This window comes from Myxine glutinosa, chromosome 2 (genome assembly GCF_964187855.1).
Source record: "Myxine glutinosa chromosome 2, kmMyxGlut1.1, whole genome shotgun sequence".
Lineage (NCBI taxonomy): Eukaryota > Metazoa > Chordata > Myxini > Myxiniformes > Myxinidae > Myxine > Myxine glutinosa.
The window spans coordinates 61,613,987-61,632,426 of NC_136262.1; the positions used below are offsets into that span (position 1 = coordinate 61,613,987).

The 18,440-nt window shown below is 43.7% G+C and overlaps 1 protein-coding gene across 4 annotated transcripts in view; it reads left to right on the forward strand.

Moving 5' to 3' along the window:
* The first annotated feature begins 16,214 nt into the window (after positions 1-16,214).
* The window catches only part of AGBL5 (AGBL carboxypeptidase 5), a 77,205-nt gene continuing 74,979 nt past the window's right edge, over positions 16,215-18,440 (forward strand). For 2 of the 4 annotated variants that reach the window (XM_068108094.2, XM_078773358.1), the window contains exons 1-4: positions 16,215-16,366; positions 16,513-16,584; positions 17,309-17,351; positions 17,659-17,884. In XM_068108094.2, coding sequence (XP_067964195.2) covers positions 17,697-17,884 — 188 coding nt within the window. In that variant the 5' untranslated portion in view covers positions 16,215-16,366; positions 16,513-16,584; positions 17,309-17,351; positions 17,659-17,696. Of the gene's footprint in view, positions 16,367-16,512; positions 16,585-17,308; positions 17,352-17,640; positions 17,885-18,440 lie in introns of all 4 variants that reach the window. The other 2 variants (XM_078773356.1, XM_078773357.1) reach the window with 2 other exon arrangements.

An 18,440-nucleotide genomic window follows, 5' to 3' on the forward strand; every position in this document is an offset into this window, starting at 1 on the left:
GGTAACCACCCCAAACCAAGACCGCTGGATTGTGCTGCAGCATCTTTGTGATTGTTTCCGCCCTGCAACGCAAATAGCTGCAGTGACAAAAGGTCGCCACAACAACCGCATCAGTGTCTCCACTGTGCAGAGGCACTTGCGAAGTCGGGGCCTGGTGGCAAGACGTCCTTGCAGTGGTCCAGTGTTGAACACAGTGCATCAGCAGAACAGACTAAGATGGTGTCTGCTGCATCGCCGCTGGACACAGCAACAGTGGAGTGCAGTCTTGTTCCGCGATGAGTCTAGAATTTGCCTACAGGCTGCTGATGGGCATCAACGGGTATGGCGCAGAGGTGGGGGAAAGGTATGCATCATGCTGTATTCACCAGATCAATCGTTGGGGAGGACCCAGTGTGATGGTATGGGCCGGCATTTCCATCCGTTGCAGGACACCTCTGGTCGTCATCGAAGGCAATCTCACTGGTCAGCGTTATGTCGATGAAGTTTTGAGACCTCATCTGCTGCCATTTCTCCAGGCTCATCCTGACATCGCAGTTTTCCAGCAGGACAACGCTTTACCCCATTTTGCTCGCCCGACCACCAACTTCCTCCAGGAACAGGGTGTTGAATTGATGCCTTGGATGCCTTATTCCCCTGACCTCAATCCCATTGAGCATTTATGGGATAAGCTTGGTCGACGTCTTGCATCGAGGAGATCAACGGCTGTCAATCGGCAAATGCTCATTCAAGGCTTGCAGGAGAAGTGGGACAGACTTCCCCAGGACCACATCGGACGCCTGGTACAGAGCATGTGTCGGAGGTGTACAGCCTGCATCACAGCTGAGGGAGGACACACACGATATTGAGGACTGCTGTCATTATGTCCTTGACTGTTAGGAGTGTTGTGTCCATTCCTGTCATTTTGTTTTGACTATATTTAGGTGCGTGCCTTTGTGTTGCAGTGCTGTAACTTTTCTTGCACCACCCCTTGTGATGTTCATGCTTTTTGCTTTTTTGTGATTGAGGCAACCTCTTGTTTATTGACATGTGTTTCGTTGATTTTCAACCTGGTTTCAGTTGATTCAACGGTTTTGGTATTGATTTACGGTTTAAATTTGAATGGCACGAGTTGTTCCAGAATGGCATTGATTGGTGGTTTCGGTGTCCCCACCCCTTTTTCCGTTGTATAAGTGAGGGTATAGAGTTGTTTTGCTTTACTCTTGAGAAAGGTCAGTGGATGCACGTTTATCCGTGTTGCTGATCGAAACGTCGAGCAGTTGTTTATTTGCTCATTAAAGGTTGGAGAACTCAAAATGGATTCATTTGATATATATATATATATATATATATATATATATATATATATATGTATGTATGTATGTATGTATGTATGTATGTATATGTATATATATATATATATATATATATATATGTGTATGTATGTATGTATGTATGTATGTATATGTATATATATATATATATATATATATATATATATATATATATAACTGTAAGAAATAGTAGAAACTCCAAAGTACGAGCAGGGCGTCTCATTTGTATTGAATAAATAATCGTTAGATTAAATAAGACGCGGACGTAGCTTCAGGACGTCGATCTTTAATTGCTTGTTTTCTTGTGACGTCATCGGAGCACGCGCGCAGGGCACCCTGGGACACCTCGGCCATTTTGATACCCTCTCGAACAACGTCGTCAGCGGATTCACATTAAATAGTTTTTGTTCACGACCAGTCATGCCAATTTGCGGCGTATTTCGTTGTTCAAACAGGCCAGGCGTTAGGCCAGGAGTTAAGTTTTACAAAACGCCCAAACTTCTACTGAATCAGGGTGAGGAAACAAGAAATTTAAGTGAAGAGAGGCGGCGTTTGTGGAAGGCTGCCATCAATCGCAGTGACATCCAAACAGAATCACAGTGGGATCGCACACCCGTCTGCTCCGAGCATTTTGTTAACAGTAAGTAAGAACATGTTTCATGGAATGCGAAACCTGGAACATAAAAGTATTGAATTTGAAACTGTCCAATAAACTTTCTAAAGTTATGTACTCTTATCAACTCGGTCAAAATGAATCTCGATTTTATCATGTGAAGAACGTGCTATGTATTCGTTGCTTACATGATAAATATAGGTGATGACTTATGGCCATACGCACAAAGCACACATGGCGGCACTCACTTCGCACTGTGCGTCACATGTCTACAAAGTATGCACACATGCATGCACAGCTTAAAACTGCAGTGGTTTTTGAACAAATGGAGGGCACTTAATCATTCAGGTCCATAACATTAACACAAGCAGCTTTAAAAAATACATGTTTGTTTAATATATTAATACCTTGGATCAAATCAAGTGGACGTCATTCAGTTCTTTGTGTAGGATTTGTCGCACCCATCCATCTTGGTACAACCTGTATGCCTCGAGGGATTTATACTTCTTCAACTCATCTTTGGTATAGGCCGATTTGCTGAACAACAGGTAGTTGATCACGTCGATGTGGGTCACCTGAGGCCACTTGCTCACATTCTTCTCAAATTGATCATTTGATAGACCATAAGGGTCACACCCAATGACAGAAATCTTCTCTTTGTAACGAACAAGAACGTCCGGGGGGAGCGTCTCTTGGTAGCCAAGGTTGGCACTCGCACTGCTAGCCATACTCAAGCCTGGATCTACCGTATCCTTACGTACACTCCAAGTCTGTTCTACAGGTAGTTGGTTGCAGGTTGACCCACTGCCCAGGTGTTCACCAGTTCACTAGTCCACGGCAAACTTAAACCGAATGTTCTGTGTTTGTTGGGCAACAATACGTAATATAAACTAGATGGCACCACACTCCACATGAACGTGACAAAACAAACAAAATTACTTTATAAAACAGACTTTTTGCGATCCGCATTCATCATAAACCAACGCAACAAATCAATATCGGCGCACACGGACAGATTAGCTTGGGTATCAAAATGGCCGCCGCGCAATGCGAGATGGGTAACTGTGACGTCAGTGAAAACAAAGGATTGTCGACAAGCTTTCGACCAACAAAGGTCTTCTTCTGAGTCTACAAAAACAGCAGGCATGTATATCAGTCAAGTATGTATGGTGATATGTGTGTGAGATGTGTGATGTGTGTAGAAAATGCATACAGAAGGAAGAGCCACGCCAAAGTTCACTCACCAGCCCCAAGTTCAACGGAAGTGACCGTTTGCGTTACAGTTAGGGTGCACGTGCATATACAAATATAGAGATATACATACATAAACACACAAGCATATATTCATATCCCATTTATATTCATATAATATATTTATATATTTATATAAATGACATATAAAGGTAGAATGAATGAATGATGAATGAATGAATGAATGAATGAATGAATGGGTTACGGTTAACAATTTGATTGGGTTGATGTGGGAACATGCTTTAGTCATCAAAATTTATGCCATGAGGGACTTTTGTCCGAAGTTTGTGTATCCAAAAGGACTCACGTTTCAGAATCGTGGTGTGTGATCGATTTGTGATTGATTCAATGGCAGAGATCTGAATGTCATTTATAGAGTGATCCGGTTGATTAAAGTGTATCGTGTAAGGTAGAGATTTGCCCTGACTGGTGTGGAAGTTATTGATTTCTGACCGGGTGTTATTAAATCGTGTGTAGAGTGTATTTTCAGTTTTCCAACATATTGTTTGGTGCACTTTTGGCAAGTGATTAGGTATATGACCCATGTAGATTTGCAGTTCATATAGGAGGTGATGGGGAATTTTTGTCCAGTGCTAGAACTACAGAATTTGTTTCCTTCTAGTAAATGCTTGTGAATAATGCATTTGTTTGCTGTGCATTTATAGAAGCCAGGGATCCTAGTTTCTTTGTTGTGGGGCTGTGGGTGCTTTGCTTTTACCAAGAGGTCCCTGAGTGTCCGACCACGTCGAAATGATGTTAGTGGAGGTTGAGGAAATGTGGTGCCGAGTGTTTCTGATTGATGGAGGAGAGGAAGGGCCTTATTCAGAATACTTGGCAATTGGGATGAGGTAGCAGAGTAGGTGGTTACCAGTGGGACACGGTTAGTTGCAGGTTTGGGTTTGTAAGTCAGAAGGTCTGCTCTCGGTATGTGTTTTGCTCGGGTTATTGCTTCTTGCACAGAGTGAGGGTCATAGTTTCTTGCAATGAAGTGTGTTTCTAATTGGCAGAGAGAAGTTTCTTCTGCCATTTTTGTTGAGCAAATGCGTCTTACTCTGAGTGCTTGACTGTATGGTATGCTTGCAATTGTATGTTTAGGATGAGATGAAGAAGGGAGAAGGTAAGAGTGAGTGTCTGTTGGTTTGGTGTATAGTTCTGTTTCGAGTCTGTTATTTTGAAGCGTGAGTGATGTGTCTAGAAAGTGAACTTCGGACTGTGAGCTGTCGAATGTGAACTTGATGGTCGGATGAATCAAATTTAATTCATTTTGGAATTGGGTGAGACTACGGGGGGATTTTGACCAGATGAACTGGATGTCATCAATATAACGTACCCAGGATTTTTCCAAGATTCCGTGATTAGGTTGTGCATTGATCTTGGCCTCTATCATTCCCATGAAGATGTTAGCGTACGATGGTGCAACAGGGGTACCCATAGCGGTACCTTGAGTTTGAATGTAATGTCGTCCGTTGAATTGGAAATTATTCAGTTTGAGTGTCAGTTCTAATAGGCGCATAAGGTCCTGAGTAGGTGGTATTGGGACTTGTCGTGTATCGAGGGCTTTGCGGCATGCAGACAGGCCTTCTGAATGTGGAATATTAGTGTAGAGGGATGTAACATCTGCTGTGACTAAAATGGTTTGGGAGTTGAAAGGTGAGTATATTCTGTTCAATCCTTGGATGTGGGTCAGAAAACTGGTTGTGTCCTTGAGGTATGAGGAGAGCTTCAACACGAGAGGACGTAAATGACAGTCAACAAATTTTGATATGAGAACAGTTGGACATGCGCAGCCAGATACGATTGGTCTACCTGGATTGTTTACCTTGTGTATTTTAGGAAGAAAATAAAGGTTAGGGCAATGAGGATCTTTCGGAACCAAGTGAGATTTGATGGTTTTATCCACCTGAATAGAATCTACTACCTTTTTAACCTCTTCAAGATGTAAAAGGGTAGGGTCGGATGGGAGCTCTTTGTAAGTATCACTATGTAGTTGACGATTACCTTCTGCAACGTAATCGGTAGTCGACATAATGACAATGCCAGTACCTTTATCTGCTGGCTTTATGACTATCTTTTCATTATTTTGGAGATTGTGAAGTGCTTGTCGCTCTGCCTTTGTAAGATTGTCCTTATGTCTGGAACAATTATATTTTTGTGCCACCTTTTCAATTTCATTGCTCACTTGTTCCATATAGACATGTAGATATGGATTGTCAACACGTGGTGTCCAGGTGCTTTTTGGTTTAGGTAAAGTGAGTTGTGGTGTATTAGTATCGGTGTATGTGATTGTATGCGTGGTTGTTGGTGTTGTTTGTTGTGGCGTTGATGGTGCTGGGTGTACTTTAGCAAAGTGTGCCTTTAATGTCATTCGCCTACAGAAATCTTTTAAATCTTCTTTCAATTGTAATTGGTCTATTTGTGGATCAATTGGGCAAAAATTTGGGCAAAAATTGCTTTCTAGACAAAATTGCTTCAAGTTCACTTTCTAGACACATCACTCACGCTTCAAAATAACAGACTCGAAACAGAACTATACACCAAACCAACAGACACTCACTCTTACCTTCTCCCTTCTTCATCTCATCCTAAACATACAATTGCAAGCATACCATACAGTCAAGCACTCAGAGTAAGACGCATTTGCTCAACAAAACATGGCAGAAGAAACTTCTCTCTGCCAATTAGAAACACACTTCATTGCAAGAAACTATGACCCTCACTCTGTGCAAGAAGCAATAACCCGAGCAAAACACATACCGAGAGCAGACCTTCTGACTTACAAACCCAAACCTGCAACTAACCGTGTCCCACTGGTAACCACCTACTCTGCTACCTCATCCCAATTGCCAAGTATTCTGAATAAGGCCCTTCCTCTCCTCCATCAATCAGAAACACTCGGCACCACATTTCCTCAACCTCCACTAACATCATTTCGACGTGGTCGGACACTCAGTGACCTCTTGGTAAAAGCAAAGCACCCACAGCCCCACAACAAAGAAACTAGGATCCCTGGCTTCTATAAATGCACAGCAAACAAATGCATTATTCACAAGCATTTACTAGAAGGAAACAAATTCTGTAGTTCTAGCACTGGACAAAAATTCCCCATCACCTCCTATATGAACTGCAAATCTACATGGGTCATATACCTAATCACTTGCCAAAAGTGCACCAAACAATATGTTGGAAAAACTGGAAATACACTCTACACACGATTTAATAACACCCGGTCAGAAATCAATAACTTCCACACCAGTCAGGGCAAATCTCTACCTTACACGATACACTTTAATCAACCGGATCACTCTATAAATGACATTCAGATCTCTGCCATTGAATCAATCACAAATCGATCACACACCACGATTCTGAAACGTGAGTCCTTTTGGATACACAAACTTCGGACAAAAGTCCCTCATGGCATAAATTTTGATGACTAAAGCATGTTCCCACATCAACCCAATCAAATTGTTAACCGTAACCCATTCATTCATTCATTCATCATTCATTCATTCATTCTACCTTTATATGTCATTTATATAAATATATAAATATATTATATGAATATAAATGGGATATGAATATATGCTTGTGTGTTTATGTATGTATAGCCCTATATTTGTATATGCACGTGCACCCTAACTGTAACGCAAACGGTCACTTCCGTTGAACTTGGGGCTGGTGAGTGAACTTTGGCGTGGCTCTTCCTTCTGTATGCATTTTCTACACACATCACACATCTCACACACATATCACCATACATACTTGACTGATATACATGCCTACTGTTTTTGTAGACTCAGAGGAAGACCTTTGTTGGTCGAAAGCTTGTCGACAATTAAAGATCGACGTCCTGAAGCTACGTCCGCGTCTTATTTAATCTAACGATTATATATATATATATATATATATATATATATATATATATATATATATATATATATATATATATATATATATATATATATATATATATATATATGCAGTGTCTGTGTTGTCTTGACACTGAACTACTCCTTTAAACGTTTGTGAAATCGTTCCAAACTTCTGGTATGCACATATCTCTCCAGTGTGTATGTCCTAAGGGTATTTTTTTTTTGAGAATATTTGAAAAAAAAACAAAAATAAATTTTGGGGTCTTTTAATTTCACTTCAATTTCAACTTCAACTTTTTTTTCAACTTAAAAGTTCAACTTCAAGTGTTTATAAAATGTAATATCACGTATATTACAAATACATTTGTGCAAAAAAATTGTTTGTATTATGATTGGTGTAAACCATGACAAAACAGCAACTCAGGTACCATCATCTATCTTCTATCTTCTATCTATATATATAAAAGAAAGTTTTTGTTTGTTTGCTTGTCTGCACGCGCTAATCTCCTGAACGGTGAAAGATAGGAGGAAACCTCTGAAACAAAAAATGTCGGGACGGACCCCGGGAAGGTTATAGGCCAGGTGGCGAGGCCGGTCGAGGCCGCCTCGGCCGGCCTGGGCCCATTTCGTAATAAATCTTCTTCTTCTTTCAAAATTCTCTTGAAGTACAACTTATGCACTTAATAGAAATATCTGACTGATTGCAACACATGCTTTCAAAATTGTATCCTTCGGGGTCCGACAGAAGAAAGAACAAGGAATCGTTGAGCACTAACTGATACTGGGCTCTCGTCAGACCTATGTGCAGGAGATTAAATTCATTCAAAAAGAACCCGGGCAACGCTGGGGCCATTCAGCTCGTCTATCTATATATCTACATATCTGGGCAGTGTCTGCGTTGTCACTGAGGTACTCCCTCAAACTCTTGTTTCCATGGTTGTGAGGTGTTTTGAATTACGTGGTGATGAGATGTTTTGAATTACGTGGTGATGTGGTGATGTTTGAATTGCACCTCGGCGCTTCTTCCTCTTCGCTTCTCCTCCGCCACCTGGAAACTCTTTATTTGGTTAGCAAGCACGTCATCACGATGTGAACACAGACCTTGCACAAATTCCGTCACCTCCTCTTTTATTTCTTTTTTAGTCTTCTTCCGTCTCTTTTTAATTTCACTCACCCCTTCTGCCACTTCCTCCAACTTTTGTTTCACCTCTTCTATTTCCCGGTGCGCTCCCATGATTTCTTCTTCTAAGGCCACCCTGGTCATCTCTATATGGGTCCTGACTTCTCGTTCCCTCGTCCCCAATGTCTCTACCACGTCATCTAACCTCTTTGTCAGCCCTTCATGTACCCCCTGACACTCCTTCTTCGTCGCTATTACCTCCCTTCTTATTTCCTTTTGTGCTGCTTTCAGCCCCCCATCACGTCCGTGTTCTTACCCACTTGCTCCCTTAACTCCTGCTGTCCCACCATCAGCTTCTCTACTTCCCGCGTCAATTCCTCTATACCCCCATGTAACCTAGCTGTACTCTTCCTAAACTCCTTCTCCACGCGCTCCTCGCACTGCTTCACCTCATCGCGTACCAATGCGACCTCTTCGCTCAACCCGCGCCTTATGTCCTCCCCCATCTCTTCTATTTCCCTCTTAGATGCCACCCGCATTTTTTCCAATTCGTTCTTTTGGGCGTCCATTTTGCTTTCCAGCCCGTTTTTCACCTCTTCCAATTCCCAGGTGGATTTGTCCCCCAATTCTTTCAATTGGTCACCCATTTTGTTTTCTAATTTATTTAACCCGTCTTTCATTTCTTTCATTTGGCCACCCATTTTGTTTTCCAATTTATTTATTTCCCGGGTGAATTTGTCACTGTGGGTGTCCATCTTACCATTTATTTTATTTATTTCATTCTGTTGGGCGCCCATCATTTCTTTCATTTCCCAGGTTTCGCCCTTTATTTCTTTTATTTCTTTGGTGGATTTGTCACCCTGGGTCTCCATTTTGTGTTCCAATCGCTCACTCTGAGCCTTCATTTCTGCCATGAATTTCGCCATGAAGAATTGCATGTACCCTGGCATCGCGGGCTCGGCTTCCACTGCCTCGTGCGAGGCGCCGCCATTTTCTACCCCTACTGCCGGCCCCTCATCAATTGCCTCTTCTTCCCCCAATTCTTCCCGGGGGTCCTGGGTCATTGATTCTACCTCCTCTACCTCCTCATTTACCCCCACCGGCATCCGACCGCTTTGGCTAGCCATGGCACGAATTTAATTTAGATGTTAATAACTAAATTTCGGTCGCTCATAATTTTCGAGTGCGTTAAGCGCACTTCGGGTCCCAATCCCACTCCTGACACCAAATGTTGTGGATCTCGACGCCGGCCTTCTCCCCTTACCAAGGGGGGATTAGTCCTCTTGTCTTTGACTGGCCTGACGGGACCCGGGACCTATGACGTCCCTCCCGGACAGCGCGAAATAGGGTATTAGGACTAAAGTTTGCTATTACCTAATTACTCGCGCTGCCCGGAAACGAGGAAATAAGACCCGCACAAACCACGCGTGTTGAGACGCCGAGCGGTGCGTACACGCGATCCATGCCATTTATATGGTGAACCCGGTTCTAGCGATCTTATTCGTGCCACGCTCAGTCAATGGCGAAATCACAGAGGCGATCGAATTGGAAAAAGGAATAACAGGTTTATTTACACTATACAAGGATTCCAGAAAAAGGGGACACAGTGCAGCCTTATACAGTCTTAACTTAATACCCAGGACAAACAGGCCCGTCTCACACATACACACTCACACGGGGCTTGCAGCTGCAGGGTGATGGTCCGCGTCCAGGAATGGCTCCCGTGCAGCTCCCTCCGGTCTCCGGCTCGTCCCGTGCAGATGGTAAGAAGAGAAGGCAGGAGCTCTCCGCGTGTCGTCTTGTATGCACAGGGTTATTACGGGGCGATTTGGTAGGGTGTGGGCTCTGGTGGTTAATCACTGGCAGGCTATTACCGCGTTTACTCGCGTGGCTGAAGTAGGCGCTATTCGCCACCGGCACGTCTGGCTGCAGCCGTGTACTCAACGCCTCTTCTTCCTCTCCTCTGGCGCGTTCGTTATACGATGGCGAGTTACAGTTCAATGCCTCAAAGCGAGTGATGCGAGTCAAGTTCTCCTTCAAAGTCTGGCTCGTAAATTCTTCCAAGTGCTCACAATGCGCTCGCCCCCTCAAGTCCTCCGACCAAGTCCTCTCCCAACAAGTCCCCTTCATAAGTCCTCTTCATAAGTCCTCTTCATAAGTCCTCTTCATAAGTCCTCGCATCAAGCCCTCTCCCAACAAGTCCTGTTCAAGGGCTTTGTGCAGTGACTTATATAGGCACGCCCTGCGAACCTTCTAGAACTCACCAGACGCGCCTCTCCACGCCCTCTCATGCCATGCCGTTGGAGCCCTGGTTGGCTGGTGGCTCTTACCGTCACCACCTTGACGCCGCCCCCACCCCGACCTCGCGCTCCTCCTTCTTAGGCCTACCTCGTGTTACTCGACTAGTGAGCGAGCAAAGGGCAGCAAATGCTGCGGGCAGCCAAAGCGTAATAAACTGAGCGGGCAGCAAAATGGGGCGCGAGATCAATTACGCACATCGAGGTGGAATTGGAGGGTGAACGCAAAATGAATGGGACCTAATCTCATGTCTTTACACAACGCAGATATTACTAGGGGGAAATGGCCTATACTTACACATACGATAACATAACTAATACTACAAGTGGGCCTACGTGTTGCTCATGGACTAACTATGGGGGGCAAACCGTTAACCTTTAATGATCAATATGTGTAATCTCAAAACCGTAGCAATATTACCTCAATGTGCAAAGCATTTGCTTCTGAAATTTGCAGCTGATTTCGTCCAGTAGAAGCCGAGAAACGTATTTTTAGTCCCCATGTTAAAGTTACATGCAGCGAAACGATCCCTTATATAAAGGGAGAAGCGCTTTGCTCCTCCATGTGATATAGATTTATTGATGCAAATCTAATAAATAAAATTCACAAGATGTCTGTCTGTTTGTTTGTGCTTTTTGTAAAGACGCTCGGCCGACAAGAACCAGATTTGGCACACAGATCACGTCCTTCCAGGGGATTGTCCTCATGGTATTTTCATCCACCACCTCAGCCATTAATGACCCCAAAGACCTCTTGCTACATGTTTTTAACATGCTTGAGAGATGATATTACATAATTGAGAGACGATTCGCATGCTTGGGAGATTAGACCATTAAGACTGTTGAAGACCCTGAGTACCCTGAGTACCCTTAAGACTCTTTAAAACACTGGATACCCTAAAGACCCTTTGGACCCCAAATACGTTTAAGACCCCAAAGATCCCTAAGACCCATCAAAACCCTGAATACCCTTTATGAACCTTAAGACTTTGAAGACACCTAAGACCCCAAAGAACCTTTAGACACCAAAGACTCTTAAGACCTATAAATCCTTAAGAACCATAAGACCCCAAAGATCGAAGACCCTTTAAGACCTCGACGATCCTTAAGACCTCAAAAACCCTTTAAGACCCCAAAAACCCTCAGGCATCACCTGAACTCACCATTTTAAATAAAACCAAACCGTCATCACCTCAATTCACCATTTTATATAAACCTAAACCGGCGTCACCTCAACTCACCATTTTATATAAACCTAAACCGGCGTCACCTCAATTCACCATTTTATATAAACCCAAACCAGCATCACTTCAACTCACCATCTATATAATAATAGCGTAAGGACTCGACTTTGTTGTCCCCCGTCGCACAGCGGAGCGAAAGGGGGACTATGGCTTTCCCCTCCGTCCGTGTGTCCGTCCGTCCGTGCGTGCGGCGTGCGTGCGTGCGTGCGTGCGTAAGCGAAGGACCGCATTCGAATTTGGTGTGTGGGTGCAACCCACGTCAAAATCCAAGATGGCCGCCGCCATGTATGTCTGATGCCATGTATGTCTGAACCTTGTAACCTGCATATCTTGAAAAATAAGCGAAGTACCAACTTCTAATCTGGTGTGTGGGTGTATCTAGGCATAAGGAAGAACGCTATTGAAAATTGGGTCGCCACGTCAAAATCCAAGATGGCCGCCGCCATGTATGTCTGAACCTTGTGAGATGAATATCTTGAAAAATAAGCGAAGTACCAACTTCTAATCTGGTGTGTGGGTGTATCTCGGCATAAGGAAGAACGCTATTGAAAATTGTGTCGCCACGTCAAAATCCAAGATGGCCACCACCATATATATGTCTGAAACTTGTGAGCGAAATATTTCGAAAAATAAGCGAAGTACCAACGTCTAATCTGGTGTGTGGGTGTATCTAGGCACAACGAGGAACGCTGTTTAAAATCGGGTCGCCACGTCAAAAGCCAAGATGGCCGCCGCCATGTATGTCTGAACCTTGTGAGATGAATATCTTGAAAAATAAGCGAAGTACCAACTTCTAATTTGGTGTGTGGGTGTACCTCGGCATAAGGAAGAACGATATTGAAAATTGGGTCGCCACGTCAAAATCCAAGATGGCCGCCACCATATATATGTCTGAACCTTGTGAGCGAAATATCTTGAAAAATAAGCGAAGTACCAACTTCTAATCTGGTGTGTGGGTGTATCTAGGCACAAGCAAGAACGCTGTTTAAAATTGGGTCGCCACGTCAAAATCCAAGATGGCCGCCGCCATGTATGTCTGATGCCATGTATGTCTGAACCTTGTAACCTGCATATCTTGAAAAATAAGCGAAGTACCAACTTCTAATCTGGTGTGTGGGTGTATCTAGGCATAAGGAAGAACGCTATTGAAAATTGGGTCGCCACGTCAAAATCCAAGATGGCCGCCACCATATATATGTCTAACCTTGTGAGCGAAATATCTTGAAAAATAAGCGAAGTACCAACTTCTAATCTGGTGTGTGGGTGTATCTAGACATAAGGAAGAATGCTATTGAAAATTGGGTCGCCACGTCAAAATCCAAGATGGCCGCCACCATATATATGTCTGAACCTTGTGAGCGAAATATCTCGAAAAATAAGCGAAGTACCAACTTCTAATCTGGTGTGTGGGTGTATCTCGGCATAAGGAAGACCGCCATTGTAAATTGGGTCGCCACGTCAAAATCCAAGATGGCCGCCACAATATATATGTCTGAACCTTGTGAGCGAAATATCTTGAAAAATAAGCGAGGTACCTTCTGGTGTGTGGGTGTATCTAGGCATAAGGAAGAACGCTATTGAAAATTGGGTCGCCACGTCAAAATCCAAGATGGCTGCCTCCATGTATGTCTGAACCTTGTGAGCGAAATATCATATCATAGCATGTTTTCTTCGTGTTCCACTTTGTCAACTCACATCACTTCCCCGACGGGGGACCTAGGCGTAACGCTTGTTATCCCTTTTACGCCGTACCCAGTGACCCGATGCCCACGGCACTAATGGATTTACGATCTACGAACCGCGCTCTTTGTTTATCACGTACAGCCATACTCGAAAAATCGGAATTCGCCGACGTTGGGGCCCAAAAGCAGCCGATTAACTGCCGATACGACGCCATCGTATTGGCGTCTGCTGGGCGAAGGCGAAGCAAGCCGTCTGCTGATTGGACAGGCGAAGGCGACAGCAAGCCGTCCACTGAGTGGACAATCCCAGAGTGGTGCTATGCCGATTCCTATTACGAATCCATTCATTTTTCAAAAGTATATCGTAGCGTTGTCATTTAAGTAGATTGCAATAAATACGTTGTTCATATACGCACTCTTCATTCTCATCTTTCTTCCTAACTCTTACCCGGACAAGCAAATCCCCTATGCCATCCATAATGGTACACTCTATCCATACACCACATCCTCCCTTCCGTGGATGTTCCACAGGTTTCGGCTAGTCTATATAATAATAGCGAAAGGACTCGACTTTGTTATCCCTTTTACGCCGCACCCAGTGATCCGATGCCCACGGCATTAATGGATTTACGATCTACGAACCGCGCTCTTTGTTTGTGACATACAGCCATACTCGAAAAATCTGAATTAGCCGACGTTGGGGCCCAAAAGCATCCGATTAACGGCCGATACGACGCCATCTTTCAACGCCATCGTATTGGCGTCTGCTGAGCGAAGGCGAAGCAAGCCGTCCGCTGATTGGACAGGCGAAGGCGAAAGCAAGCCGTCCACTGAGTGGACAATCCAGAGCATGCATTTGTGCTGGTGTCGGCGATCGTTGTTCAAATACGCACTCTTCATTCTCATCTTTCTTCCTAACTCTTACTCGGACAAGCAAATCCCCTATGGCCTATGCCATCCATAATGGTACACTTTATCCATACACCATATCCTCCCTTCCGTGGATGTTCCACGGGTTTCGGCTAGTTTTAAATAAACCCAAACTAGCATCCCTCAACTCACCATTTTATATGAACCTAAACCGGCGTCACCTCAACTCACCATTTTATATAAACCCAAACCAGCATCACCTCAACTCACCATTTTAAATAAACTCAAACCAGCATCACCTCAACTCACCATTTTATATAAACCTAAACCAGCGTCACCTCAACTCACCATTTTATATAAACCTAAACCAGCGTCACCTCAACTCACCATTTTATATAAACCCAAACCAGCATCACCTCAACTCACCATTTTAAATAAACCCAAACCAGCATCACCTCAACTCAACATTTTATATAAACCTAAACCAGCGTCACCTCAACTCACCATTTTGTATAAACCTAAACCAGCGTCACCTCAACTCACCATTTTATATAAACCTAAACCGTCATCACCTCAACTCACCATTTTATATGAACCCAAACCGTCATCACCTCACCTCACCATTTTATATGAACCCAAACCGTCATCACCTCAAGTCATTATTTTATATAAACCTAAACTGGCGTCACCTCAACTCACCATTTTATATAAACCCAAACCAGCATCACCTCAACTCACCATTTTATATAAACCCAAACCAGCATCACCTCACCTCACCATTTTATATGAACCCAAACCGTCATCACCTCGTCATTATTTTATATAAACCCTCCTGCTCTCCTCCTCACCCCTCCCGCTCCTACACACCTCCTCCCTCCATCCCTCCCGCTCCTACACACCTCCTCCCTCCTCCCCCCGTCCCTCCCGCTCTCATGACCCATCTCAGACCCTCCTGCACTCCTCTTCGTCTGATTTCCTTCCCCTCTCCGACGGTTTTCCTTCCCCCTGGTTCTCCTGACCCCTTCTCAGCGACTCGCGTTCTCCTCACCATTATTTTATAATGACCTCGTCATTATTTTATATAAACCCTCCTGCTCTCCTCCTCACCCCTCCCGCTCCTACACACCTCCTCCCTCCATCCCTCCCGCTCCTACACACCTCCTCCCTCCTCCCCCCGTCCCTCCCGCTCTCATGACCCATCTCAGACCCTCCTGCACTCCTCTTCGTCTGATTTCCTTCCCCTCTCCGACGGTTTTCCTTCCCCCTGGTTCTCCTGACCCCTTCTCAGCGACTCGCGTTCTCCTGCCCCCCCCCCCCCCCAGGCCAGTTGTTCTCCTGCTCCTTCTCAGTTTTTCCATTCCCCACCTTCGCCCCGCCGCCTCTGCTGCCATTCTCAGTTCCCCACCCCAGAGCCACGTCTGCTAACCCTGCTAGTTAATGGTCCCAGTACAGATCTCCGAGGTACCGTACGGTACCCCATTATCTAAAACCTCCCAGCTCAACATCCTCATATACACAACCGCTTTGTTTCCCATCACTAAGACAGTTTTAAATCAAGCTAAATCCTCTCCCAACGATTCGACAAGCCCTAATTTAACTATCAGCTAAATGTGATATGTGGTGCCTCATAATTATATAATTATATATCAAATATCTTCTGAAAGTTTCGATATAATATACCAACCACATCCACTGCCCTTCCCTCAATCGGACGACCCAATCAGAAAGTTCAATAAGCACCTTCAATGAATAACCGTTCCTAAGACAGTACAACACACTCCGCGAATTCTAGATTTCATGAATTTATTCGGCCTCGTTGGACAGACGACCGTGCCCCTCTTTCCATGGAACGTATCGAAAATCGAGCACCCTTTTGGTTGCTAAGCAACGTAAGAGTAACCAATGAAAAGTGTTTTTACTCAAGCATGACGTAATCTCCAAGAAGCGCGCTTTCTATTGGCCAAAATACCTTGTCTGTTGTGGGGTGGAAAGGTACGAAGAAGGAAAACCGTGGCATGTCGGAAATCTGTGATCATGAAATCTGGAAATGAGCAGACGTCCCGTATGGCGCGGCTCAGAAGGACGTGCAGACATTCATAATCTCATGGTGAGAATTATTTTTTTACGTCGTTATTACATTATTCGAATAAATAACCCCATCCGCGAGCTCCGTCACCCGTTAATTCAACGTTTACTGGTTAAATGCCCTTTAAATATGGACGTACACATGCTAACACGTTTATGCATTATCAGCGGGTGCTTGGTTATCATCTGCGAAGAACGTGAGAATCTCGAATGCAGATATTGTTGTGCAACCATTGGCACGTAAGTATTTGCTCGTCGAAATGTCTAGCATTCTTCTTCTTCTTTATATCTGGCTGTGTTCCTCATTGTGCTTCTTGTCACGTACTTATCTGTCGTACTGGTGTTTTTCCGCAACCCTTCTGCGAAATCCTTCCCTTTAATACGAATGGTATTTATAATATCGTTTGTATAAAAAACCTTTCTGCTACGGATGATACTACCATGGCCACTATAAAGAGTTAAATGGGAACTCTCACACGACTTTCATAAAACTAGCAACAGCGGAAAAAAAAATGCACACCTGGCATTCATACGAACAATGCAAACAGGAAATAAAGCACAATGGGAAGGAACCTTAAGGGCAGTTACTGGAAAGCATACATTTGTAATGAACAAAAATATTGTATCAGTCTGACATGTTTTACCTGGAGGGTCATATGGCAAGAGGGGCCAAAATACCTTTTCCTTTGCCCTGATTTATGTGCATTTCCCTCTTTCCATATAACCTAGCATCACAATAACACAATCAGTATAAAGCAGGGCAAGAGATGAAGGAGAAGAGCTGTGACTTTGAGGTTTGACCTTATCATTACATTTAACAGGGATATGTCGATAAGAGGTTTTTCTCTTCCACATTTTCCCTCGCTCGTTACGTTCTTCTGTTTTTTTTTTGGTTTGTTTGTTTGTTTGTTTTTTGAGATGGGATTGTAATTTTGTTGTTTATTGGTTTTGGTTTGCACTTTAGGTAATACATGCCATGGAAGTTGTCTTCCCTATGCGGGGGGAAGGTAAGACTTGAAACTTTTACCTCCAAGTTCTTAATTCTATAAACGATTCAAGACGACACAGCTTTTCAAACCTCTACAATGTGTATTGCAAGGGATACTGTGAACAACCTTGGACTGTATGAATGAATGCTTGTTAAGTACATGTAAGCACCAGATGCAAAGCCTCCATAGTTTTATTAATGTGGGTTGATAAACCTAACATGACAAATGTTTACATTTATGTTCTCCATTGTGTCTTCAGAGATCAGGTGGATGAACGTGTCTTTGTTTTCGCTTAAATTCCATTCAGCTCTGATTGCATTAACAGACAAGAGAGCCTGAGGCCGGTGGAACTGAAAACACGTCATGGAGATCCACTGTGATGGGCTCGTCTTTACCACCAACTTCGATTCTGGGAACTTGGCCCATGTTGAAAGAGTGGCGGAAAATGCCTCGGAGAGGGACAGCGGTGTGAACATCCCACAGGCTGACTACGAGTTCAATGTTTGGACGAGAGCGGATTGTGCCGGCACAGAGTTTGAGAATGGGAATAGGTGCATATGTTATTTCATTTGCTTTTTCTTATTATCCCCACACTTTTTGAAAAAAAAAACAGACCGAAAGTCTAACAGCGGCGTAGCTGGGCTTGTAAAATATTATAAACCACAAACACGTATGATTAGCTTTTTAAACAGTCACTAATGCTGTTGATAACATTAAACATAAAAACTTGGAGGAATCCCGACATCCGTGAGGTACATTTTACTTACAGAACTGAGCGAAGATCTACTGTAATCTTTATACCCCACAAGGATTGGGTTAATAACATGCTATCAAAAAACCGAGACGAATTCCTTACTTCCACGGCTATTGGTACCATACACCTTATCATCGATTCATGAACCATACACCGCTTCATTCCATTAACTTTGCATTCACGACATTGGGATTAAAGTGTTATGGTCATATTTACTACATTATTATTACGAAAACGATACTACTGTATTAAGAAATCTCGGCTTAATTTGTCCGATGCGGTCCGAAGGTGAGGCATGAAGCCTAAGGCCTATATGTACCATATTGTTGGAAGAGCCGTAACGCCGATGCTTT